The 27,549-nt window shown below is 49.9% G+C and overlaps 1 protein-coding gene across 2 annotated transcripts in view; it reads right to left on the bottom strand.

Moving 5' to 3' along the window:
- The window catches only part of Col5a1 (collagen type V alpha 1 chain), a 154,001-nt gene extending 129,109 nt beyond the window's left edge, over positions 1-24,892 (bottom strand). For both annotated transcript variants that reach the window (XM_034496506.2, XM_034496507.2), the window contains exon 1: positions 24,428-24,892. In XM_034496506.2, coding sequence (XP_034352397.1) covers positions 24,428-24,536 — 109 coding nt within the window. In that variant the 5' untranslated portion in view covers positions 24,537-24,892. The remainder of the gene's footprint in view (positions 1-24,427) is intronic.
- Positions 24,893-27,549: the final 2,657 nt, after the last annotated feature.

Here is a 27,549-nt window from a genome sequence, read left to right as displayed (position 1 = left end):
AGCCTGGCATCTGCTCTTTGGGATGGATTGTATAGAAAGGTTTGTATTGTGCCTGGGTGTGCAAGATTGCTTGTGGAGATAAAAGCAAGGCCTATGCTCATCAAGAGGGAACTGGCTGGATTCAAATGAGCCTGGTTAGCTCACTGCAAAGATAGAGAGGGATCAGTCAACCCACACAGCCTGACATGGCAAGGTGGCCAGGACACACTGCTAAGTGATCACAACCATGTTCAGAGACACTGAGAGCATGCAGCACCCTGTGTTAAACTAGGTACCAGAATTTAAAAAACCTCTGAACCCACACCTACTCCTCCAACCCCTGCCAATCCGGAAAAAATGGCCCCAGGGATCAATACCAGCATCCTTGCACAACCTACTTTTTAAAAAAATAGCTTAAAAATATTTAAGTGTGAAAAATTAAAACTAGGCATACTATTTAATTCGAGAGTCTGTCAGGTAGCACCCCTCTAACAGAGGTGGGCCCTCTGGAAGGTGTGCAATGCATGTGACCAAGAAGACACACTGCTAGCTCTGCAACCTTGAATTTAAAAGCCATGGGACCTACCTCTGCAGATGTCAGACTGGAGAAATCCAGAATGTTTTGGCAAGAAGGTCCCAGTGGAGGAGCCATCCAAGCCCCTCACCATGAGCCAGGCCTCACTACCCACTCTGGGAAGCCAGCTTAGAAGCTGAGCCCTGAGCCACTGTACCACTGACCCTGAGCTATACAGAGGGATCAAGTTATTCTGGCAAGCCATGCCCCAGAAGTGGGTCCACATGCAAAATAAGAGACCAGAACACGGGGTTTGCCGTTATCAGCAAAGATAAGCATCCCGGGGAGCTAGAGGAAAGCAATGAGGTATATTTGTGATAGAACTCCCCAGGAGATGTCTTGTGATTAAAAAGAAGGGTAGACAAGCAATCAACTATAGTTCAATGCCACTGATGAATAAGTACGTTTCAATTAAATCAAGGCCTTTTTGTGTCCATCTGACGTGGCACAGGTAGCATGGACGGAGATTCTTGGTTCATTGGGGGAAAGGGTGTCAGTCTACTACCAGGAACTCAACTCCTCCAAGGCAGGTTCTGCCCGCTGCACTGGGCATTTCACCCTAGAGTAGAGGAGCACAAACAAGGTCACCACACATCTGAGCCTGCATTTGCACATGAGTGTACAGACACGTGTGCATGGGGGCGCACACACACACAGACACATAGACACATGCACATGCATACACATACACACATATACATGCACACACACTCGTGTGTGCACACACACTCTTGCACACACACATACATACACACATGTGCATACACACACATATGCACCACTGTGTATCCTCCCACATGCAATACGGGGTGACATCTCATGGGCTCAACTTGTAACTCCCTGAAGACTGGAAAGTAAGCATGTTTTCAGATGTGTACTGGACATCGGCATATCTTTCATGAGACATCTGGCTTTAAACTTGCTCACATTCTTTCAGTTGTGCTTTCTAGATTCCAGATGCAAATTCTTCATCAATGTGTGTTTTGTAAATATCTTACTGCAACTATCTCTCCATTTTCTTAAAAGTGTGAGATTCTGTGCTTCAATGAAGACACACCAGCTTTCCACCTGCTGTGGCCCACAGCTTCTGTGGCTTTCCCAGGTTTATGCCTTTGTAATTGTACATCCAGGGTTTTTTTTTTTTTTTTACACAAGTTTTTAGTAAGGACTATCTTGCACCACTAGTGCTTTGATCAAATCAAATGATCTTTCCAGGCATGATGGCGCACGCCTTTCATCCCAGCCATCTGGAGGCAGAGGAAGGTAGATCTCTGAGTTTGAGGCCAGACAAGGCTACATAGTGAGACCCTGTCTCAAAACAAAGGAGCAAACAAATATCAAACAATCATGCATGTGTGTGTGTATGTGTGTATGCATGTACATGTGTATACACATGTGCATGTGTGTACATGTATATGTGCATGTATGTGTGTGCATGTGTATGTGTGTACATGTGTGTGCATGTGTGTATTCATGTGTGTGTACATGTATATGTGTGTACATGTGTGTGCATGTGTGTATTCATGTGTGTGTACATGTGTATGTGTGTGTGTGTGTACTACTCATCTACTTTGTTCTGTCCATGAATCTGTGCCTTTATGTCAACATTGATCACTACAGATAACAAACCTTAAGCCAGCTGTTCTCAACCTATGGCTTGTGACCCCTTTGGGGGTCGCATATCAGATATCCTGCATATCATATATTTACATAACAATTCATAAGAGTAGCAAAATTACAGTTATGAAGTAGCAACATTTAAAGTAATTTATCATTTAGAGTCACCACAGCATGAAACACTGTATTCAGGGCCACAGCTTTAGGAAGGCTGGGAACCACTGCCTTACTCAGCTTGAGTCCTCTAACACGGAATCTGGGGAGATGTCAGGAAAGTCCATCTCACACGTATGAGGCCTTGAGCTCAGGTTCCCCAAAACCCACATAAAAGCCTGGCATGGGCAGTGGTGCGTGCCTGTAACCGCGGTGCTTGGGAGGGTGCTGGGGGGGTGGCCAGGGGGTAGACAGGCAGGCAGGCTCCTGGAGCTCAGTGGCCTCCTGAGGTGATGAGCTCCATGTTCAGTGAGAGTCTGTCTCAAAAATAACACGGAGCAGTTGAAGAAGACACCAGCATCAGCCTCGGCCTCCACACACAAGCATGCACATTGCACACATACACAAACTCACACACACTACATATACACAAACTCACACACACTACATAAAGTACAGAATCACCCTCCTTCTTTATTTATAAGATGTTAACCAGCATCCCCTGCAATCTGTGGGTCAGTTTAGGACAAAGGATGCCCTAATGATGTGAGTCTTTTGATCTGTGAGCTCAGAGTGTTTACAATTTTTATTTTGCTAAGTGATATTCTGTAATACTTGCTATACAGACCCTACATGTTTTGCTTTGTTCTACTGAGTTCAAGAATTCCACATCGATGCTACTGCAACGCCCTCAAGTTTCCCATTTCTGGTTGTTTATTACTCCTGTCTAGAAGTACAACTGACTTTCGTACATTGGTTTCATACCCTATTATCATCCTAGACAGTATTATTAGTTTTTGAAGCTGCTTTGTGAATTCCTTTGGGTTTTTCCTTAGACAACCATCACTTACAAATAAAGACAGTCTCTCTCTCTCTTTACAGTTTATAACCTTTGTTTCCTTTTCCTGACTTATTGCATGGGCAAGGATCTCCACTCCAGGCTAAACGGAAAGTATGTGGCCTCACCCTGCTTCTCGATCTGTGCTCAGCACGGATTTTACATACAGGACTTCCATCAGATTGAAGAAGTCTTCTTTATCCCTTGCTTACTGAGATTTGCTCATCAGAGTTTGAGTTAAAACATTTGTACAAAGTACATGTAATCCCAAACTTGTATACAAAGACACAGATAACTAGGAAAAACCAAATAGGTATTCATTTAATGATGTGCTTGACTACAATGAATAGAAACCAACATTGTCACCATCATCTTCACCATGGCTACCAACATCACCATCTTCACCATCATCACCACCACCATCATTACAGTCATTAGAGTCGTCACCACCATTATCGACATCTCCACCATCATCACAATCATCATCATTGCCAACTGCCATCACCATAACTTAAACAAGTAAGAGATTATGATACTTTTGTTTCTTCTCTACTTCTTGGTACCTTTTAATGTTTCCCTATGAACACACTGCTTTTATAGCATACTAAACAGACGAGTGCCAGTTAGCAAGCAGCACTCTATAGATAAATACCCAGTCTCTCTTTGTGTTTACCCCAAACAGCAAGATGGTCCCAGTACCCATGGTCTTTGCCATGATAGTGGGCAGTTTTCAACTGGCCTTTCTAAAACAAAACCATGTTTTTCAATTCGTAGAGCTGTGTATATATCACAGGAGACTGGCATGTGAAGGCGGCCACCCTACATGGTAAGTCCGCCCAGGGCTGCTTGGCAAGTCCTGGGTCTGCCTCACCCTTGCCCTTTCAGATGAAATGTGGACAAAAGGCAAATGTGTCTGTTGGCCGCTAGGTTCTCCCAGCCTGGGCAGCAAGCTGGCATTGCCTTTAAATTCTCGTTAGAAGAAACGGTTTTAGAAACAGAAGGAAATCGGCCCCTGGAGATGGTTTAATGCCTTTTAACTGCTGGAAAGACAGCAAAATGAGGAGGAAGGTAAATTGGATACATATCAGGTTACAGATGCAGCCAGTAACAACCTAACACCATGAGTACACACTCCATTCACAAAGTTCTCTAGGTCTGAACAATGTTGCTGTCAGATCATAGAGTACACCCTATTGGGAGGCATCTGCTGATTCTGTGTACAGGCTGCCTGGCTTGTTTCCAGCTGTTTGCTTACTGTTTATAACAGCAAGTAGATGGATACCTTCCTACCAGTCCTTTTGGTCCCTCTATTTGATTATCTGCATGACTCTGAAATGATCTAATTCAACTGCATGAGATAAAACCATGCATTGGTCACTCTGACCCTTGGAAAAACATCTCACACCACACCCTAGGACCAGAAAGCATTTTTCCATTTCTAAAGCTCAAGGTCAGTTCTGTGGAGAACAGAAATGACCCAAGGTTGAGGTGCAGGAAAGAGACTCCTTCCTTCCATAAGCCCATGCCATGGCTGAACACTACCCCCTGTCATAAGTAAGCCACCTTGGCTCTCAAGGGCTTATTCCCAAGAACAGATAGGAAGGGGCTCTCTAGACTACTCTGCGGGCTCCGGAGCTGCAGCTAGCCCTCCTACACCACTCTGCAGGCTCCGGAGCTGCAGCTAGCCCTCCTACACCACTCGGCAGGCTCCGGAGCTGCAGCTAGCCCTCCTGGGCCGCACATCATTAGCATTCTATTCTGGACAATGCCTTCCTAAGAGGGATACTGAGAGGCTTTTCATGACATCCATCTTCTTCCAGCTCAGGCTGGTCCCTCTCCCCATGGCTCAGCAGCACCCAGCCCATTCCACTACCTTACAGATGCTTCAAGCTGTGATGCGTTTCCCAAACACAGTCAACCAGTGGGACGCCTGGCAGGGAGAGGACCCTGACACCAGCAGAATACCATATGCGTGCTCAGTGGGCCCCAGCTAGGACTTGGCAAATACAAATGTCCAGAAAGGGAAGAAGAGAACAGGAGTATGGTTAGTATCTGTTAGGTGTCCACTGGCTTCTAGAAGGTTCCATCATGATTTCTGACTAACAGAAGAACAGCTATAAAGCTTAGAGTGTAGGTGTGTTGTTCTTATTCCTAACAGTTCAGCTACTCATGTTGACCCCATGACTTGGAAGTACTTCTCACATTCTCTACACTAGGAAACTCACATTCACCTGAAGGCCTAAGGGACATAGCACATGACAAGTGTAAGAAAGGGCCAAGCTGGGTCCCAAACTTTAAGCAACAATTCATGGCTACTTCTCCAGAAATGTAAACAGAAGATTACTTCTTTGTGGTGGATTGAACCACCCCCCACATACACACACCCATTTTACAGGTGAGGTCTACCTTGACACCTGAGGGGCATGCCATCCAGGATGTGGTAGCTAGGTGGTAATTGCCCACTGTGGCAGGAATGGAATTCAAAGACTACAGGGCTGTACTATTCCTATGTTTGGCATGAGTAAGTGTCTCAGAATTCACCCTAAGGAAACAATCAGAGGCTGAAAGAATCTTCTGGAAAGATGTTCACCCAAGCTCTATTTACAACAGCTTACAGCTGGAAGCAGCCCAGATCCAACACCAGAGCGCAGTTAACTCAGCTACAGTGAGAATCTCAGTCCTCAAATGTGATATGGGAAGGTCCAGAAAAAAAAATAATTCAGACATTCAAAATACATTTATTATAACATACTGTTACCATGTTACAAATACAGATGAGCAGTTGTTCCTCTGGAACTGTGCCCAATTTGTGCAGGAAAGCTTGCCACAGGTATGTATACACAGGAACAAACATAGCACACCCAGGCATCTCTATAACTGTGGTTTCAAGCATCCCAGGGAGGCTTGGAATGTGTAGCTGGTGGATGAGGGTGAGGTACAGTGCCTGTACTTACAATGAGTTCTCAATGACACCAAGAAGGACTCTTACTCCTGAATAGATTAACCGAAAAACCAAAAGCCACACTGCAGAAAAGAGGCTACAGTGTCTGAGCAGAACAGTCCAGGAGCCTTCACTGAGCCGGGAGACCCAATTTCCAAGTGATGCTTGAGGAAGCCTGTGGCAGCCTCAGTTTCCCCTGCTGTAAAACTAGCAGCTGAAGACCACTAGGTCCTGGCAGTCCTCAGCTGCAGGCTCACGACCTCACATAAGAGAAGGTGCATTGGTGAACCACTTGCAGACTTATCCTGGGTTTGCTTTACAAACTTTTTTGTTTGTATGTTTGGTTTTGTCTTGTTTTTGTTTTCTCTGTGTAGCTCTGGTTGTCCTGGAACTCACTATGTAGACTAAGCTAGTCTCCTTGAACTTGGAGATCTGCCTGCTTCTGACTCCCAAGTACTGGGATTAAAGGCATGCATCACCACTGTCCGGCAGCTTCATGAACTGTTAAAAGCCTACTTTTCATTGTGCATGTGCGTGTGCGTGTGTGTGTGCGTGTGTGCGTGTGTGCGTGCGAGCGCACACGCGCACATGCATGCAGGTACCATAGAGTTCAGAAAGGGTCACTGATTCCCCTGGAACTGGAGTTACAAGTGGTTGTTAGCCTCATAACATTGGTCCTGGAAACCAAACTCAGGTCCTCCACAACAGTACATGTTCTCAACCGCTGAGCCATCTCCCCAGCCCTTGCTTTATAAACATTTAAGGCCACAAATTGTTTTTTACTGTTCTTTCAGCCAAAAGGCATGCAGCTCAGAGCAGCTGGCTCACACTTCACTGCCTCTGTTCTCTGCAGCTGTGCATCTGCCTGCTCCCCAGCAGCTTACCTCTGGGGTCCCGCATTCATCTCTGAAAAGAAGTAGGTAAGGACCAGCACCTTGCACACACGAGTGAGGAATATAACACACTCCAAGGGGCAGAGCTGCTGGGTCAGAAGAGCATGTGCACTTTAATGTCTCAATCGCTACTGTTGGTTGCCTATTGTAAAAGTTACGAGGTGTTCACTTCCCTAGCTGACAGTCATAGTGTATCCTTGGTCCTGAGGATTCACCTTTGTGCTATCCTTGTTAAAGTTTTACAGTTTTCAAATGTATAAAAATTCCAAGTGTTTTCCTTTCGGAGAATTGGTTAGACTTGTGAACTTTTTATTGATTTGTGGGAACTCTTTGCATACGATACCATATTGACCCATTTCCTGAGACATGGGTTTACATTCTTTTCTTGCAACTGATGGTTGCTTCTACCTTCAGCCAGACAGAAAAACCCAAATAATAATTCTCTTTTACAATTTCTGAGGTCTATGTCACACTAACAAGGTCATTTTCCCACCCCACCCCCACCATGGCCTCAGAATCATAAACATCTATCTCCCTGGCTTTCTTCTAGTGGTTCTGTGGTTTCATTTTTAAAGTTCACATCTTTGATCCATCTGGAATTAATCTGGTGTGAGAGGCGGTAGACAGAGGCATCTTTGCCCCAGACGGCTTCTCCATTATCCCAGCCCAGTTCAGTGATTGCAAGGCCCTTGTGAAACTGCAGCCTTTATTAGACCCTAAACTCTGCTAGTGCCCTGACTTTTAAGGGCAAGGGTTATACGACTCCCACCCGCAGCTCACATGGAATGGGGTACACTGCTCACCAGCCCCCCAACATGTTCTCCCTAAATGAGTCCAAGAAAGAGGCCAGAGCCTTCTTGCCACCCACCCCTGGAGCATGCTTTCTCTGTAATAGGTGGCTTATTATATGAGGCCTGGGCCCTGGGGACCCAAATGTCCACCAATAAGAGAGAGACACTGTAGCAAAGCAAGCACTCCCAGAGGTCAGGACAGACAGGGTGAAACCTACAGCACACACAGCACAAGGACAGTGAGTCCTCCCTGCTGCATGCAGGCCTCAAGGCTGTCATCTTCAGGTAGGGGATCCAATGAGCAGAGGTCCTTGGTAGAATGTTGCAGGAACTGGAATGGTGTCCAGGTACTCCCCAGGCAGCCGTTGTGACAAATCCCCTCCTTTCTTTCCTCTCTCCATTCAGAACCATGAGCTGTGACTTTACGAATTATAGATGGTTTTAGCCACTTTTTTCATTAATTTTCCTATTTTCTAAGGTCATTGCAATGAAATGCATCTTTCACCACAAGCATATATATTATTATTATTTATTATCATCATCATCATTAAAGGAAGAGGCGGGAAACACACGGGGAGGCCACCTTCAGTGGGAACCCAGACTCTGCCAGTGCTATCCTCATCAGACTAACTTGTGACCCCTGGGGACCCAACCCGAATGGGGCCTGCTCTTCCTCCCTCCTGGGTTGGCATGAGAACCAGAGCTGCATAGGTAGTTTAGGCCTCATGTGGGTAAAGCCACAGTGCTGCCATGACCAGCTCCAGGATGCAGCTCAGATTTCAAAGATCCCATGGCCCAGCCAGGACATCACTCTTCTCCTTGAGGCTGTGCCAGCTGTGTGCCAATTCCAGGTGCACAGAGCTCACTGTGTTATACTTCAGGAAAGACATTTCTTTAACCATTCCTTGGCAAAGCCACACACAGTGCCTTGGACATAGCCAATACCCAAAGAGGTATTGCTGAGTTGAATTTTGGGGCTTAGCAGAACAGGCAGGGCATTTGGTAGATGTACAGCAGCCTCAGGAATGAAGCAGACAACGTTCTCCTATGGTTAATAGTTCTGGACTTGAGGGCCACAATACAGACTCTGGTTTGAACTTATGGCCCAACAGAGACACAAGTAACAACAGTTTGGGAGCTCAGCAGCAGGCTCCCACCCAAGTGGGCAGCTATATGAACCCATCCCTTGAAGAGCTGTCAGAACCGAGGCCAAGGATGAGATCAGAGGAGAGGTAAAGTCACAGCCGTGAGGATGACAGTGGAGAGGCCCAGGAAGAATTCCTGCCAGTGAAGCTACTCTGCCATCAACACCCATGTTTGTGTGTGATCCCTACCTAGGGAAGTGGGAGGGTCTACCATAACCCCCAGGAATATAAGAGGATCCCCACCAGTGAAGTTCCAGGGATGTAGGAGGGACTCATCCATGATCACTGAGGAATATAGAAGGGGGCTCACAAATGAGATTCAAATTTGAGAGTCATTGGGCAGAAAACTTTGTGTGCCCAGCTAAGAGTCAGGAAAAGTGACAGGGCGAACAGAGGCCAGCTCCTCTGGCACCTACAAATGGAGGATGTCCCTGAGCCAGTATGAATGTCCAAATGGAAAGGAAAGTGATGGCTGAACAGGCAAGAACCAGGCAGGTCTGAGAGCATCCTGGTACTCACTTAATCTGACATTGGCCAGGGAAGGAACATGGAAGAGCATGGAAGGAACAGAGGGATGCCAAGGCTGATCAGCTGTGGCTCTGCCCTGGCTGCAACATCACTAGAGAAGCCAGACCAGGAAACAGTTTTATAAGTGACTGGAAAGAGGTCAGACTGCCTCTCTGCCAAGGAATGTATCTGCTGGCCAAGACATTGACCAGGCGTGAGCACTGAGGCAGAAAGCGCACACGGCAGGGCCTGGTGTCTTCTACTGGGCTTAGTCTTAGCTCTGGGAGGGAGGCTGGGATTATGTGTGTGTGTGTGTGTGTGTGTGTGTGTGTGTGTGTGTGTGTGTAGAGTAGGGAGTCCTTTACAGTCTCACTTCCCACCCTCAATGTTGTAGACGACAGGAGCTGTTCAAGGGAAGGGCTCAAGCAGAAAGAAGCAGCCAGAGTGTGGAGCAGCAGGCTGTATTTAAATCGTTGCAGAACAAGGCTGGGGTGAAATGGTTGATCCTAGAATGAGTTGAGCTGAGGCTAAAAGCAGCATCTGAGGAATGGACACTCCGAGAGACAGCAGGGTTAGCTGGTCAGCAGAAAGCTGCAGAGAAAGACAGAGATCTCAGGAGAGTATCAACCCAACCTCAGGATGGCTCCTTGTGGGCATAGTCACCTAAGAAGTCCTTCTAGGGGAAGGGGTAGCAACCTCATGGGGTGAAAGGTACACAGATATTAAGTCAAAGCTTGAATGCAGCTCATCTGTCAAGTGCTTGCCTAAAATGCACAAGGCCCTGAGTTCAATCCCTGGTACTCCATAAAACTGTGGCAGCACACAGCTCTACTCCCAACACTTAGCTATGTGCAGGGCCACAGGGCTCTCTGGAGACATCAGAGAGATTATGCTAGAACACAGATGCCCATCACCATGGGCAGCTTCAAGTCTGCTACTTTCCTAGGCATCACTGAGAGACCCAGGGCGGTTCAAATCGCCATGGGAATTGTGATACGCAACTCTGGGTCTGGATCTGTTGTCTGAAGAGGGAATAGTACAGTAGGGCCCCAGACCAAATATTCTGATCCACCACACATCGGTGGGCAGGTTCCTTGGCCAACCTACAGTCCCTAGGTGTGCCTGGGCACACCCTACCTGCAGATATCAGGACATCTAGCCTAACAGCTCAGCCCTACAGTGCTCAGATTACCTTTCCAGGACTCTTGTGTCCTGCCCCAGAAAGGCATGGGCAGCGTGGACCAGGGCTTCCCAACACCAACTGCTACTCCAGCAAGGCTATACTCTTGTTCAAGGGACACCCTAGAGTTTGCAAATTACTTTCAGCTAATCCCAGAAAGGATTCACTAGGCATGACCCATGCTGGTCCACTATGATACAGCTCATGATACAGCAAACTCCAGACCTGTCTGGTTCTTTGTAGCCTCAACTCTGCCTCCTTAGATCCCCACCACAAGCCTATGAAGGATGGGGACATCATCCTGGGTGAGGACTCCACCCTGCGAGTGAAGAAACTAAGGAACAGGCAAGACACAACACTCCTGAAGTCACACTGGCCACTCAAGCCACACCCAATTTTAAATGGGAAGACGTCCTGACGTGCAATGCCACCCCCGGCCTCTAGGTGATGCTTTCTCTTCCCCCTACAGCCAGAGACCTGAGTTCCAAGTCCACAGTGCTAGGGCCATCTTCTGCTACTGTGTGCTGGGAACTCTGGTCCACTGATGACCAAACGTCTAAGATCACAAGTACAAGCTGATCTTTCCCTCTCCCTCTCTTGTAGTGTTCGGGGTACACCGCGGGGTCAGGTGGGTGGCCTAGGTAGCAAGCACCAATTGTAGGACCAGAGCCCTGTGGGGCACACTAAGACAGCCAGATCACCAGACATTGTTCTCAGAGTTTTTAATTTTCTTCTCCAAAGAGCTCACGATTTAACGGTGGGCTACGCCATGCTTAGTTTCTCTGGACACACCGAGCTTATTGCTAAGCTGTTGCAGCTTGATTCTTGGACCCTCTAACTAAAGAATCAAGCCCCACCCTGCTTATGGGGGGGGGCAGGTCCAGCAACCCACCCACTCTTGCCATCAGTGTCTGGCTTCCCCAGAGCATCTCCCACACTTATTTCATCAGCTGTCAACTGAGATAGAACAGACAGCCCCTACACCTGGCCATAATCCCCACTATCTGACCTTTCTTCCCACTAAAATGGAAAAACGTGACTCAGACTCCTAAACAAACAGGCTCCTCACAGCTGGATGCTGTGGAAAGCAAACCCACAGAGTTCTCCAAAGATAAAATGGAGCAGAGCATAGGAACCAGGGCTGTGGGCTTTAGGAAGCCCAGGGACAGGAACCTGAACCCCAGCCTGAATGACCACACACACACACACACACACACACACAGGACCACTCATCTGCCACTGTCCCCATACCCCCTGTTGGTCCCTGACACAGGGATGGACCCTCCCCCGCAACCCAAAAAAAAAAAAAAAAAAAAAAAGAAGGAAATGCCTACAGTGGAGACGAAAATGTCATCTGCCACCAGCCTCAGCCTTCTCTACTGGCCCTGACCCTCGGCCTGAATACCACCCCTCGGGCTGACAGTTATTCCCAGAGCATAGATGGTATCTTAAGGGCTCAAGCTCTGCCCCTCGCCAGTTGCAGAGCTTCTGTGGGCCTTGGTCTTCTTGCCTGTGAAATGGGGAGAGGTGGGGATGGTGATGCCTCCTATCTTAGAGCCAAGCTCTTTAAACCATAGGTTGCAATGCTTCATGGGTCACATGACAATATGGAGGAGTGTCATGAAACACTATGGCAATAGTAACAGGTATCTAAATGAGCAATGACCAAACATTAATTTCAAATCAAATGCACCATGAATTCAAGGTTTCTCTGGCAAGTGGCCACCTACAGTGCATTGTGTGACCTCACTACAACCTCAGATCTGGGCACAGATGCTCACGACACATGCCTCAGCTCAGAGTCCAGACTACTGCACATTAGGACACCAACACTTCACCCGTGTGTGCTGTGTCCTGCTCTTAAAGAACCATAATGATTTCCTCACAAACAAATGACACAAGCTTTTCATATTTCCCCACCATCATCCCTCAGGAGCAAGTATCAAATTAGCATATCTTTGAATTATATTATGCTACAATGTTTGATTTTGCAAAAGTTGTCATCTGAGCTGCTGATTTGAGCATCAAAACAAAATTAGTTGTGTTCACGAAAACAAAAAAAAAATCATTAAGTGGCTTTTGGCTTGGGATTAGGGTGAAATTTCCAACAATTTATCAAATGGCCCCAAACCCACCTCTGCCAGCTTGTACCTCACATCTGTATGAGGCTGCATTCTGCCAGCTTGTACCTCACATCTGTATGAGGTTGCATTCTCAGCATGGACAGTCATAAAATCAAGATATTGAGCATCTCTGAAAAACATTGAGGCCACTATACATCTGGCCGTAGCAATATTCAGCCAAGATTTAATCTTTATATAAAGATAAATAAGTGTACCTACCTCATTAGCATGCAAACTTGCTTTCATCTTTAAATGATGATACAATAGGTATAGCAAAGAATTGTTTTAAAATAAACTTCCTCACACTTATCAGTAAATTCTGAGTTCGAGGCCAGCCTGGTCTACAGAGTGAGTTCCAGGACAGCCGGGGCTACAGAGAAACCCTGTCTCAAAAAAAAATAAATAAAAATAAAAATTAAAAAATGCCATTAGAATAGACTAGGTAGGAAAACACTTCGGTAAGAGGGAGAAGGGTGGGGTCGGAGGAGGAGAGAGAAGGTAGGAGGAGGAGGGAAAGGGGGTAGTAGGAGAGAGAAGGGGGAGGAGGAGGGGAGGAGGGGGAGGAAGAATGGGGAGAAACAGGAAGGGACTGAGAAGGGAAAAGAGGAGGAGGAAGTGGAAGGGAAGTAGGAAGAGGATGAAGAGGGAAAGAAGGAAAAGGAGGGGTGTAAGGAGGGGAAGAGGGGAGCAGGAGGAAGCAGCGCCCTGAGGAGTCCTACTCTTCACTTGCAGTGACCATTGGACAAACTTGCCTCTTCATGTGGGGAGGGTCCCTTTTACCTTAACCCACACACTCGTTACCAGAGCCAGCAGAAGCTTTGGGGAATAGCAAGACCCCAGAGCCTGCTTGGAGCCCGCAGCCCCTCCCCTCCAGTCCAGAGGCTGACCCTCCTTGGCTTTCCTGACCAGAGATCCACTCCCTGTTCTCCAGTCTGCCTAGGGTACAAAGGCAAGCAGAGAAAAGATCTTGGCTTTCCCCTGTGACATCCCTGTGGCCTTTCTGCCACACTGCCCATGCCCTAGCACAGCAGTCCCTCCTGGAGCCTGAAAATCCGCCTCAGGGGCCAAGCAGCTGTTTGCAATCGGCCCAGCCCTAGCCCCAAGCAGAGGAGGTGGAGTAAGTATGTCCACAGGCTGGACTCAGGGAATCTCGGGGCATATGAGGACAGACAGTCCCCAAAGCTAGGAGACCCAGGGCTGCCCCTCCCCATGGACAGAGCCAGCAACAGTGAAGAAATGGGGCGGGCCTAAAAGAGCAGGAAAGATCTCTCTACTTGCAGCCCAATTTTCCATCACTGCTGATAAAGAGGGAACATCTCACCAGCCTCAAGCCAGAGTTTAACACAACGGCTTGGAGACATTTTATAGCACCTGCCAGGGGTTGGGGTAGGCTCTCCTGTCTGCATACCACCCAAATGAGATGTTTGGGAACCATGGTGGTCATCCAAGAAAGCCTTGGATAAGCCAGCCCTCAGTGACCATCCAGTCACTGGAAGCAAAGACCTTAAAGCTAGAATAAGCCCCCAGCTGACTGCATCAGGACAGCCAGGCTCCTTTCCCCAGCACCAGGATTATGACAGATGGACCCTTTCTGGTTCCCTCCCGACCTGTGACTTCATAAATCTCCAACTCAATTGAGTATAATTATCTGCAAGTGGCCTGAGACTGGAGGTCAGAACCCAGATTCTATAAGCACTCTCTCAGTGCATCTGTCAGTGCCAGCCAGCCTTTTCACTCCTGGGTGTCAGGTGCAGGGGAAGGTAGGATGGCCCCCATGTGACCCAGAGATTCACCCTCATCACCACCAGGACCCCTGTCCTAAGGAAGTGACTGTGGCTGAGGTGGCATGGTACTATACCCAGCACAGCAGCTTTACCCTTCACAGAAATTAAGGGCTGCTCCTCAATCCCAATCAGTAACAGAGACAAGGTACAGAACAGTTACATCATGGGCCATCTTCCATCCTGCTACCATCTACTACCCACATGGGCTGGAGGCAACTCACCATCATGGCTTGATGCCCACAGCAATCTCTGGTCCTACCTACTGTCAGCCCTGTTTCCAGTCAAACAATTCTGTTCAGATCAGAGAGATTAACCGGCATGCTCTAGGGCCCACCGACAGTTACACACTCTTCTGACCCACAGGATCCTCCACTGTCCTGTTTCTCTTAATATCTGCTGAACTTTCTTTTACAGTGCCTGAAATACAACTGAGCTGGCAGCGGGGGCAGGACTTCCTGGGGAGTACCTATTGTGCCCAGAGTTATCTCACTGTGCCTCAACTGATCACAGAATTTGGGAGGATTGCCAGGGAGCTTCTTAGAACTGTCCCCATGAAAGAACCCACATCTACAAGGCAGGGTCCTGGGGCCACTGAAGCTGACTGTTACGTGGGTGCCTGGGCTCCACCCGCTGGTCTCATTCCAGGTTCCCCTGCAAGGCCCCTCAGGCCCTTTTTGAAGGAAGTGGATCTCCTGCTTTACTTTCCCTCTGCAAAAGGCAAGCATTCAGCTCTCTGGGGACTAGCCCTCCGTGCCAGGGTTGCATCAGGGAGAGGCTGCTGCAGTTGGAATGACAGCATAGAACATCTGGGATGCAGCTTTCCTGATACAGGGCACAGCACACAGGGTACCCGTCCTGTGTCACACACTAGGCAGTCACAGCGCGTCCTCAGCCCCAGGCTTGGCTGAGTGGAGGCTGTCCTGTGCCTGCCACTCAGCTCACCAGCCAACAGCAGACAGATGTCTCAGGGACACACGGCCAGAACAAGCTCCAGGAGAGCAACCTCGGGCCCTCTGCTTCGTATTGTCTACTCAGGGGATAGAAGGGGCTAGAGCCTACACCATCAGCCTAGCCATAGGTGACTGGAAGCGGGATGGTCCCAAGCTTCCTTGAAGCTTCTTAATAAGCTCCAGGCAGTAAAGCTCTATGTGTGAGCTCTGCAGGCACCACACAGGCACGTACTGAAATCATATGTATCATACAACAAGAGAAGCTACAGCAGGTAATGCAATCTCCATCCAGCTTGCCTTGGTGATGAGGTGGCATTTTATGTCCACTCTGCAGATGGGGAAACCCAGGCACAGTAGGTGCCTCTGTTGTGCTAAGTCCCAGCACACAGGGAAGGGCAAGATGCAGGGGCCCTCCCTCCTAACCCCCGATTGTGAACTGGATGTCTGAGGGTGTGGGAAACAGTTGTCCTCTGCCCCTCTGGCCTGGACCTCCAGGGCACTGACCCGCTCGCTCTAAGCTCTGTTCTTCATCCTTCCCACGCAGATGTGTCACCAGAAAGAAGACCACACTAATGCAGCCTAGAGGGAGAGAGCCTGTGGGCGATGACAGGGAGAGTCCAGACAGGCAAAGGAGTTCAGCCAGGAGGCTGGCATTTAGGAACATATACCCAAAGAGTCACTACTGAAAGTAGGTAATACCAACGATCTGCTTAATCTAGGGGGTGGATGGAGAGGCAGGGGGATGGGGCAAGGCCAGCAGCAGGCAGACCTGGGGACTTTGCAGAATATAGGGCCTTGTTGGACCAAGTTTCTCCCACTACCCTCAGTGCTGACAGACTCTCAGCCATGCTCCAGAACCTCTCAGCTCCACACACTCCAGCCCAACCCTGATTCCCTAAGATCTGGGAAGTATACAAGAGTCTGCTGACCAGTAGTCTTCCCTTTGGAGAAGACTGGATGGACCCCACAGAAAGGAAGTGGGCAGTGTCCTGATTCTTCTGCTGAAGGAAGCATGTAAGGAAGGGGCTGGTGGGGGCATCCCCAGATTTCACACAGCTTCTTACACATTTCCCCAGCCAGGCCCTCCCACACTCAAACTCAAGCCCTAAAAAAGCTGAGAAAACACCTCCCCCAAAGGTTCTTCCTATATCAGTTAGTCTCCCAGAGCCAGACTACATTCAAGGGGCTCTTTCTATGCCCACCATGGCAATTGCAGGCCATCCACACTGTCTGCCACTGCCCTCCACGAGCTCTGACAATGGAGGAAAATTAGCTGGGCTCAGCATGGATCTGGGCATACACCTGGACCACTGTCCTCCCAAAGGAGGATGCCTAGGATAGCTCATCCTGTATCAGAAAGGGAGAATTACTGTCCAGTGCCTGTGGCAAGGACGTTGCTGTTTTCTGAATCACCCAGGGGGCCAGGACAATGTCACCTCATTGGCTTTTAGCATGGGCTGAAGACCATATACCAATATATGGCTTAGTGGGGACTACAAAAGCAGAGAACAACTTGCATGGTTTCCTGTGGCTTGGCTTGCCAGAGTCTCCATGTACATATCTGCAAGATTTAGTGCCACCCAAAGAAGTCTGAGGAGCACATGTACTGTACAGGACATGCCTGGGGAGCACTCAAAAGCACAAGCAATGCGTAGGTCATGCCTGGGGAACAGGATTAAAATGAGGATGAACATGAACTAAAAAGAACAACAGGGTGCCGTGCCCTCTGCGTTAATCCAGAGGAACCTACCTTCAACAGTGCAAGGAGTGGGCTCCAGGATTCTTAGCACAGTGCTTCTTCAGAGGCAGGCCTGGAAACACAATCTGATCTCTGATTGGCCAGTCCTTTACAGGGACTGGTAAGTGCCTTCTTTTGATTCTCCAAAGCCTCTTTGGGGTTGGTAGGAACTATCTCATCTTGACAGGTTCCCCCAAAGACTGGCACAAATTCCAAAAGCTTGCTTCCCACTATAACTGTACATCATTTGACAGAACCATCTACGCAGGTCTCTGTCCCCTCTATGCACCCTACTCCAGAAGTTCCTGTCATCCAGGGAGAGCTTACCAGTTGCTCACCTGTGCCCTGAACCCACAAGGGCTATGAGATGTAAAATTCCAGCAAGATATAAATTCCAGTTTCCTCATTGTAGTACAAGACAGGCTGGAGGCCCACTTTTCTGGGTCTCACCACATCACAATGCCCACTTAGGCCGAGATGCTCACCAGTCTCACCGGGAGGACACTGCTTTTCTAAGCTGTCCCCAGCACCACACACACATACACACACACATACACACACACACACACACACAGAGGCATGCACACACAAGCACACACACATGTGCACACACACATGCAGATACACACAGGCACACACACACACCTGCAGACACGTGCACACATGTGCACATGAACACACACAGAGGCATACACACACAGAGGCACACACACATACACATGGACACACACATGCTGACGCACACATATGCAGACACACACATATGCATGCACATGCCCGCAGACTCATGCGTTCACATGCACACGCACATAGGTGCGCATACACACCATTTTTATGTCACTTTAATGCCACTGATTTTCTTCATTTTCTCTTTTTTAAGGATGCTATTAGAATCCCCATTGCCAAGGCACTGGTAGGAAAGAAAAGGGTGGGAAATCAAATTTGCCCACAAAAAGCCAGCATTGGGGTCAGAAAGATTGCACTGCAGGTTATGGTTACTTCCTGTCAAGCCTGGCAGCCTAAATTCAGTTCCTGGAACTCAGATGATAGAAGGAGAACCAACTCCATCAAGTTGTCCTCTGAACACATACACATACATACACACATGCACACACATACATACACACATGTGCACACACATACACACACACATACATACACATACATATACAAGTGTGCACACACATATACACACATATATACACACATGCACACACACATATACACACACATATATACACACATACATACACAAATGTGCACACACATATACACACATGCACATACATATATACACATATACACACATATATACATACACACATACATATACACACATGCACATACATATATACACATATACACACATGCACATACATATATACACATATACACACATATACACATACACACATACATATACACACACATATATACACACATATGCACATAAACACATACACATATGCACACATACATACATTCACACACACATACACACACGCACACACACATACATACACACACGCACACACACATACATACACACACACATACACATATACTCTTACACACATATACAAATACACACACAAATATACACACATACACATGCACACAGACACAAATAAATAAATGTAATACAAACAAAATGTTAAGAAACAAGTTTATAGTCAGGAAACAAGAGTATCCATGTCATTACCAGAAGCACCTCTCTGCTGGACGCCAAGTTATTACATTTTGAGGAAAGTGGGTCAGCCTGTGGTTCATGTCTTAGGTCTGAGTCACCAAATACTGGTAACATTTACCACTGATGTGGGTTCATCACTGAAGTTGGGAATATCCTGGAAAAATGACTATGTTCACAGGAGCTAAGACTACTTGACATGGTGACAGAAAGTGAACTCTGTGATATGACCAAAAATGTGTCACCTCAGTACTTTCATCCCCCCCCTCCCTGGACCCAGAAGAGGTGGCCAGGAATCATGAATGGCCAGGCCCATTTGCACTTTCTGACCCCAGATCCTCTTTGTGGGTGGGAACAGACTTCCAACAGTGGCCAGCCGGGAGAGCTTGGGGCCTCTGGAGAGGTAGAAGAGTCACAAAGGCATGCTTCCCATCTTGGAGACCCAGTGTGGCCCTCTTGGGAGAGTGGGAGCAGACGGCCTCCATAGCTAGTGAGATCCGCTTCTAGCTAGATCAAGAACCCCAGTGACCGTGACAGTAATCACGCAGATTATCTGGGCTTCACATGACTGTATCAATCTCACAGAGATCTGCTGTCGTTACAATCATACCCATCTGCTCACAAATGGGGAAACTGAGGCCCAGGCTATAGAGTACCCAGCTGGGAAGAATCAGAGTCAGGATGAGCATGCAGGCTGCCTCATTCAAGCCACTTGCTCTTTCTACCCAACCCCCAACACGGAGTCTGCAATCAGATCATGTCCTACAGAGACTGCAGGATGGCCTGTGAGAAGGGCCCAGGCAGGCTCTATCCCTGGCATCCTGGCACATCCAAGAGCTGAGCCAGAATTGCTACAGGCATCTGTCGAAGTGCTGACTGCATATACGCTGATTACATAGGATACAAGTAGATGAGGAGCCCAGGGGTCACATGACATTGCTCTCATCAAACTGGGTGGACCTGTGGACCAGCCCACCCTGTGGCAGGACCCAGAATCTGTGGTCACTGGGAGCTCCAGGGATTCCAGGGCCACTAGCATCTCTAGAGCAAAGAAGCTTTTCAGAACAGCTGTGGAAAACACACATGCATCATGTGTATGCTTTCATACTCCCACACATATGTGCACTTATATACACAGTTGTTTTACACATGCAGGCATAAGCATACACAGAGACATGGGCAAGCACATTATACACACACACACGTGAGAAGAACCCTGAAGTTGACCTGTCCAGTGCCTTCACACGTACTCCTCAGGTGACTACAATACCCTTGTAATGGGGCTAGCAAGGGTGCCATATGCAAATGAAAGCCAAGGTAAAAAGAGAGGAGCTGTATGCCACCTCCTTGCACACATGCTCCTCTGACCAAGCTTCTAAAATCATGACATTTGGAGAGGATTTAGGAAACTGCAAATTACCACAGAACACAGCTTATGAGATGGCTCTCTGACCCAGTACCTAAGTCACTGCCTAAGAGGCACTGGCAAGGCCACCCAGTCAGTCTCAGACTCCCCTCAAAGCGGCACATGCTAGTCTTTCCGTTTTTCAGAAATGAAAACTGAGGCACAGAGACTCGACCTAGCTAACCTTCAACCTCAGAGGCAGAGACAGTGCATGCTTGCTTCTCAGCCATTTACACCCCTTGAAGGATCAACCCACCAAGGGCTGTCCACTACAAACCACCATCAGAGTCCCCACAGACAAGGCCAACGCCTGTCTAGTCTGTACTATATCCTGCTGACACAGTGCTAGGACACGTTCCCATCCTCAACAGGAAGAGGATACCAGAGAGAGTTAGCAAAGCCTTGGGGACCTGCTTGTTCTTTGTTGGTAGCACTTTTGCTCTCTGGGTGTAAGGTTGACAAGACAGGCAAGAACTGGGGACCTGCCAACCCCCTGATGAGGGGGTTTCCAGCCAAGCGAGACAGTCCGGGCAAACCTCCTTAGATAAGTTTGGTATATTCAACAAGAGCAAGATTAAACCAGAAGGAGGGAACACAGTGAAGGATGATAATAAAAAGCAAAAGGGCCGGACCACCAGGGAACCCCGTGGAGGTGTCCTCCAAAGCTGCTTCACGGGGCCCAGCATGTCTGAGGTGGCCCAAGAACAAGAAAGATATATGATGCAGAGACGGAATGAGGAACCTCACCACTACCCTCAGGACCTCCAGACCAAGTGCAAGCTAAAAGTCTGAGGTACTTGAAGGTTCTGTTGACTGGGAAAAACCTAGGCAGTTCAAAAGGAGATGGGGAGTCCCTGAGACCTCAAGGAGAGAGAAAGGGAGGGAGGAAGAATGGAGGCAAGAAGACAGGAAAGGAAGGGCACAGGGGAGGGGAGAGATGGAGATGCAGGAGGAGCAGAAGGAAAGAGTGTAAACATTGCACTGGAGGAGCAGAACACCACATCAGTCCCCCAGGGCCCTGCCTGGAGTGGCCCCCCAAGCTGGGATTGTATCCCAGAGTACTGGGTCTCCCAGGGGAAAGTGAGGTAATGAATGTGATATCAAAGAACAGAACAAGTGGGCCAGGGCTAGGCAGGAGGGGAGCCAGGGGCTTCAGTCAGCTCTGCTTCTCCACTGTCGAGGAGCTTCTGTTCGACAGGAACCAGCACACTAGCCTCCAGTATTAACTGTTCCCTGAGCCCTCGATGGGCAGGCTGGACAACCCCAGATACAGCCAACAGTATCCTGGGGCAGGGGAGAGAATGCTTCCCTGACCTACTGGGTACCTCTCACCATCCCTGCTGTGCGGTGTGGGGACCAGGTTAGACCTTTACAATCTGGATTCTTCTCAACAATTGTCACCCTTCAAGAGGGTACAGGTTGATTTAAAAAAAAAAAAAATGAAGAAAGAGGCTTCCAGCCAGAGGCAGGGGCAGGCAGCGGGCATCAGCTGCCCTCTGCTAAGGGTGTGGCTATGAGGAGCGTCCAGAAATATCTACAGGGTGGGGTAGAGAGGCAGTCTCTGGCCAGCACTGCAGGGCCAGCCCCCAAGACAACATCATCAGAGAAGAGGTTATGAGCGAGCCCTGGGAGGGGGCCCATCTACCACACAGCTGGGGAGGGCCCACAGCTCCAACCCTGCAACAGAGTAATTCACCCTTGACAGACACAGGGGGCTTCTCCAGACTGGACTTTTGGGGGGAAAGTGAAGGAGGGATAAGGGGAAGAGAGGGGAAAGAGGAGAGGGGAGGGAGGAGAAGGGAAGGAGGAAAGAGGAGAGAGAAGAGAGGAGAGAGGAGTGGGGAGGAAGGCCCAAGGATGTCCCTGTAGCCAACTCATTGAGTCACAGGAAATTTAACCATTCAGTATCTGTCAAGTCTCACAAAACTTGGCTGGCTTTCCCTGCAAATTATTGCAAAAAAAAAAAAAAAAAAAAAAAAAAAAAAAAAAAAAGGCAGTCACGTGACCCAAGCCCACCAATAGCAAATAGAGGAGATGACCTCAATTTCCAAATATTGGGGTCACATTTCATTTCTCATCCCCCCCCCCGCCCCCAAGGCTTTTAGCAGCTCCCAGAGCAATTGGACTTCTCACTCCTTCACACACTTGGCCAAGAGAGAGAAGAGCTGTGCTCACAGAACCTCAGAAAACATCTGGCAGACCCTGACAGGGAGAGCAGAGCAGGGTCTGCATGCACTTTCTCCTGACCTGCCAGCATCAAAAGCTGACTGCTGCCCCTCTTGTCACGCATTGAGGGTGACTTCAAAGTGGGTCACACCACAGGAGCAGAGGGGGAAGTCTCCCGAAGCCCACCCAAAGAAGCAGTTTCTTTATGTGCTTCTAAAAGTCATTTTTTTTTTTTTTTTTTGTCCAAAGCAAAACATCTAAGAGCACAGCCAGGACCCAGGCAGCCCCTTCCAAGTGGCCACACCCTCAATAGCAAAGGGATGTGTGTGGGGGGGGACATAGTGATAGGGTGAAGCAGGGAGGTGGGTGGCCACAGGACAGGGCAGGGCTGGAGCAAATGGTTGGGCCAGGAACACCCTGCCCATGCTAGTGGTAATCCCAGCTTCCCAGGTGAGGACTCCACTGAAGGGATCCCCCTGAGGTTCTGGAGTGGGTGGGGGGCCCACGAGGAGAAGCTGGGCAGGACTAAATACCAGGGGAGCATTGTGAGGGTAGAGGGAAAAAGAGAGGCTGACTCCATCTTGTCTCTCCTTCACACTTTCCTGAGGGCCTTCATCATCCCCTACTGCTAACTTAAGCCTGAGAACTCCAGGTCAGTTGGTCCAAGTTCCAGTAGAGTGGGCATAATCCTCCCATGCTCTCCCTCTGTCCCCGCAGGCCCTGGGGCCCCTCCCATTCTCCCTATTGCTCATTCTGTACCCACTGGACACTAATGGTCCAGGAAGCAGGAGAAGAATATTGTTATTGACCATGGGTCGTGGAAATTGAGTCTCCTGTTAGTCTTTTAGTAGCACCAGCTAAGCTAAGAAGAGCCCTGTCACTGGGCAAGGGCTGACCAGTCCACTGTCTGCTGCAGCCACCCACTGTTCTGCTGCCTGAACTCTAACTACCTTCACCTCCCCATACCAGCACATGCCTGGTGCCTTCCCACCCTGGGCTATGGTGTTTAAGGGTCTGGGAAGTTGTATCCCACAGATAACTAACAGGAGTGATGCTGAGGTTAATATGCCTGCCCAGACCTGAGCCTGGAAGCCTGAAACACAGACAGGGACAACCAGTACCTCCCCTGATTCTTCCCGTTGGATCAGGGCTCCTTCGCAGGGCCCATGCTGGCAGGAGGAGTCTCACATCTGCAGATCATCTGAAAAGCTCACAGCCCAGACTCCTGGCCCTCTCCTGGCCAGGCTTCCCGTTCATCCCATCTTTGGGCAATAAGCCCAAGAAAACTACCTCTAGTGGGTTAGGAGGTTTGAGGTCAGACTAGGAGTAGGGCTGGCCTACCTCACAGGACTCCCCAGTGCCCCCTGAAGACTTGGCGGGGACTTCAGGGAACTCTGTCCCCTGGGAAAGCAGAAAGTTAGCTCAGACAAGCAAGAGGGTGTGTACCGACTGAAGTCCTAAGCTGGGGATTCAAACTTCTGGGATTCTCCCTGCACCCCTAGGTGTCCCCGAGGAACTGAATGGCCTTGACTCTAGGGGGCAGCCCTTCCCAGCTTTCAGAAGAAAAGTTTCTGCTAAAGGGCTGCGTGGGATGCAGCGGGTTGCCTGTGATGTGGGACAGAGAATGCGAGATTTGGGGACAAAAGTGTGACCACCTCTGCTCGGATCTAACACGAGGCAGATTCTTCCTTGACTCGACCAAGAGCCCCACCCAGCTGGCCCGTTTGAGGAGGGGGCGGTACGCCGCGGGGATAGAGTTGGCCCGGCTCCCTCTCCTGGGCCCCCAACGAATGGTATTCGTTGTCTGGCCCGGTGCATTCCACAGGCCAAGGGGGAAAGTTCTGCAGGCTCGGAGGAGGCCAGCGGCGAAGGCGCCCGAGATGACAGCGGCGCGGCGGTTCAGCGCCCCTCCTGCAGTCCCCGAGGTCCCGTCCCCGGCGCCCAGAGCACTCTTACCTGCGCGGCTCGGAGGCGGCGCCCACAGCAGCAGCAGGAGCAGGAGCAGCGGCGAGGACAGCAGCGGGGCGCCCGGGCGCGCAGCTTTCCAGCGGGTGTGTACGTCCATGCCGGCGGGGTGCGCGGGCCAGGGAGCTGGGGGCGCACACGATGCACGGGGACCAGAGACACGGCCCGGATGGAGGACGCTAGCGGCGCAGGACAACTTCAGGGAGTCATAGGAAGCTCGGCACCCGCCCGATCTCCCCCGCAGCGGTGGCTGTTCTGGAAGGGGCAGCGGGAGCGCTCGCCCACGGCGCGGGGATTGACTGTGGCCCGGAACAGCCGGGACCCCCTCGCTGGCTGCTCGCGTGCTCCCTGTCCTCCTCCTTCTAGTCTCGTGGCCTCCTCACCGCTGCTGCCCCGCGACCCGCTCCCCGTGGGCGCTCCGCTGGAGTGAGGTCCTGCGCCAGCCGCCGGGACCAGGAGTGCGGACCTCGCCTTCGGCGCTGAGCACTTTTTCCCCCTTTCCCTCCCTCCCTCGTTCCTGGCAGACACCACGGACGCGGTCGATCCCCCACCCACCCCCCCAACGCCCGCAGCAAATCAGAGCCCGGCGCCCGGCTCAGCAAGGCCGGCCCCCGCCTCCCACTGGGCGCTGCGGGCGAGGGGGTGGGGATAGCGGGCGAGTCGCGGCGAGGAAGGGGTTGGCCCGGGGCGGGAGCGGACGTGGGACGGGGGCGGCGCCCCCATTCTTTCTCCCTGCTCTGGGCGGCGGCCTGGGAACCCGATGGTCCACTCTGATCCTCGATTCTTCCCGCTTCAGGTACCCCGACCTGGCCCCGACTCCAAGAACCACCGTTGAAAGACCCCCGAAGTTTGATCGCTCGCATTCAAAAGAGATTGCACTACCACGAGGAACTTTCTCTTTAAGGAGGAGTTCTGAGAGCTCCTCTTCTGGGCGGAGACTCAACTTGCAATTCAGCCAGAAGGGGCTCCCTAGACTATGACTGACAGGCCTACCCAGTGCTGGGGACCCTCCTTCTACCTCTCCACAGACCAGACTGTCACGAATGCCCAGAGGGGCCTTAAGTGAACATGGAGTAACCAAGTTAATAATCAGGTGAAGGTCAGTCTCAAATCCCACCCCACCGTATCCCTGCTGTCCCTGGTGGCCCAACCACTTATAAGGAAAAGGAGGAGAGCCCCCTTCCAGAGCTGACAGCTAGAGAAAGGAGAGGGGCTCCCAGCTCCCCACCTACAGCAGAGGGAGAGAGGAGTTCTCCCAGACTTCTCCAGGCCCAGGAGGCCCTGCGAAAGCCTGACTCACCGCCCTGCCCTTCTTCAAGGGCTTCAGGGTTTGTTTAGAAAGAAGCAAAGTGAATTAAGAAGGCTTTCAGACTCAAAGCCATTACTGCCTTTGAACATATTGCAGCCTGGAAGGATTTTGGAGTCATGGAGACCTACCTGGGACTCCTCTCTCCAGTTGCATCATCAGGCCCCCTTATTTCTCATCATTTTCCAAGCAGGAGGAGAGTGGCAGTCAGGGGGCAGAGGCATTCGTGGGATAGAGACAGTCAGAAGGCAGAAGCAGTCAGAGGGTAGAGGCAGTCAAGGGGCAGAGGCAGTAGGGATAGAGGCAGTCAGAGGGCAGACACAGTTAGAGGATAGAGGCAGCTAGAAGGCAGAGACAGTCAGGGGGCAGAGGCAGTCAGAGAGCAGAGGCAGTCATGGGATAGAGGCAGTCAGAGGGCAGAGCCAGTCAGGAGTTTCTGGAATGTCCATGCTCTGGTTCTTGAATCTGGATGGAGGTGGCTAGTCTGACTTAGTTTAAGCTTTGCCTAAGTGTGGGATGTATAACTCTATAGGGAACCTCACACAGTACACAGAATAGAGGAGGAGAGCTGGGTTCAGAGGCTGCAAGAAGGTCCTGAAGTCCATCCTCAGCACAGAGGGGCAGAGGGCAACAAGCTTGAGCAGACAGACTCAGGCACAGTACAGTAAACGTTAAAAGTCAACTTGTGTAGTTGGTTATGGAATAATTATGTACGTGTGTAAGTTGTAATAAATGATAATGAGATGTGCGTGTGTATACGTGTGGGGCATGTACATGTGTGTGTATGTTCTGTGTATACTGTGTGCTTGTGTGCATGTTGTATGTCCTACATCACGAGTAAGAGAGTGTGATACCATTCCATTGGTGAGTTTCATGGGGGATGAAAACCTCAGCCATCACCAAGCCTGGCTGGCACCTTCCCCACCCCCAACCTGCATGAGGTCCACATATCACAAGAGGTCATTCTTCCCTCCGCAGATGGGGATGCTGCAAGTCAGAGGGAGTAAGGGGCTTACCCAGAGCTCCAAATCCACAACATGCTGTAGCAGAGCCAAGCCGGGTGCCTGCAGCCACTCGCTAGGCACAGGTCTCTTACCTTTCCATGCAATACAGACTCGGAACACCTGCCTTCCAGCAGGTGCATCCTAGCCAGCCTTCTCAGGCTAAGCCAGCCCCGTACCCAGCATCCTCCTGTGCCCATCACCTCATGATAATGGAGAGTCCTTGGAAATCTACTTATTGGTCGTTGTCTGTTTGCCATCATGACTCTACGCTCTAGGGAGTCTTGAGGAAGCAAGCTGTCTGTGCACCCCATCTGCACCAGCCTGCACTGTTGCACCAGGACTCCATGATCATGGGGGGGTGGTCTTGTGCTTCTGTTGTGTTCTTTCCATCGCGCCTGTCTCTGTGCATCTAAAATGGAAGAGTTGACCTCCATCCAGTAGCCCCTTCATGGCCCTGCCAACCATACATGTCATTACCCTCGTTGTAGAACACAGTCTTCCAAGCAAAGCAACTGCCATTATCATTAGGGCAGCTGTCCCTGCTTGCAAGAGTCTGTCCAGATTAGGCTTGTGGGTTGTTGATGCTCTCTCATAGAAGTGGACAATGAGGGAGGACCTTTACCTGAAACTCCCAGGAAAGAAGATCCAAAGAGGAAGCACTAAGGGGTGGGAGGTGCTTCCCTCCTTCTCGGAGCCTATGGAGTATCTCAGGTACATTACAGGCTCGCCCTCCAACGGGTCTGAGCCCCAGTGGACTCTGCAGTAGATGCAGAAAGTCGTGATAAGCTGTGGCTCTGCCCTGT

The sequence above is a fragment of the Arvicanthis niloticus genome, chromosome 2, assembly GCF_011762505.2.
Source record: "Arvicanthis niloticus isolate mArvNil1 chromosome 2, mArvNil1.pat.X, whole genome shotgun sequence".
NCBI classification, from domain to species: Eukaryota; Metazoa; Chordata; class Mammalia; order Rodentia; family Muridae; genus Arvicanthis; species Arvicanthis niloticus.
This window is presented reverse-complemented; position numbering and strand designations above follow the sequence as displayed.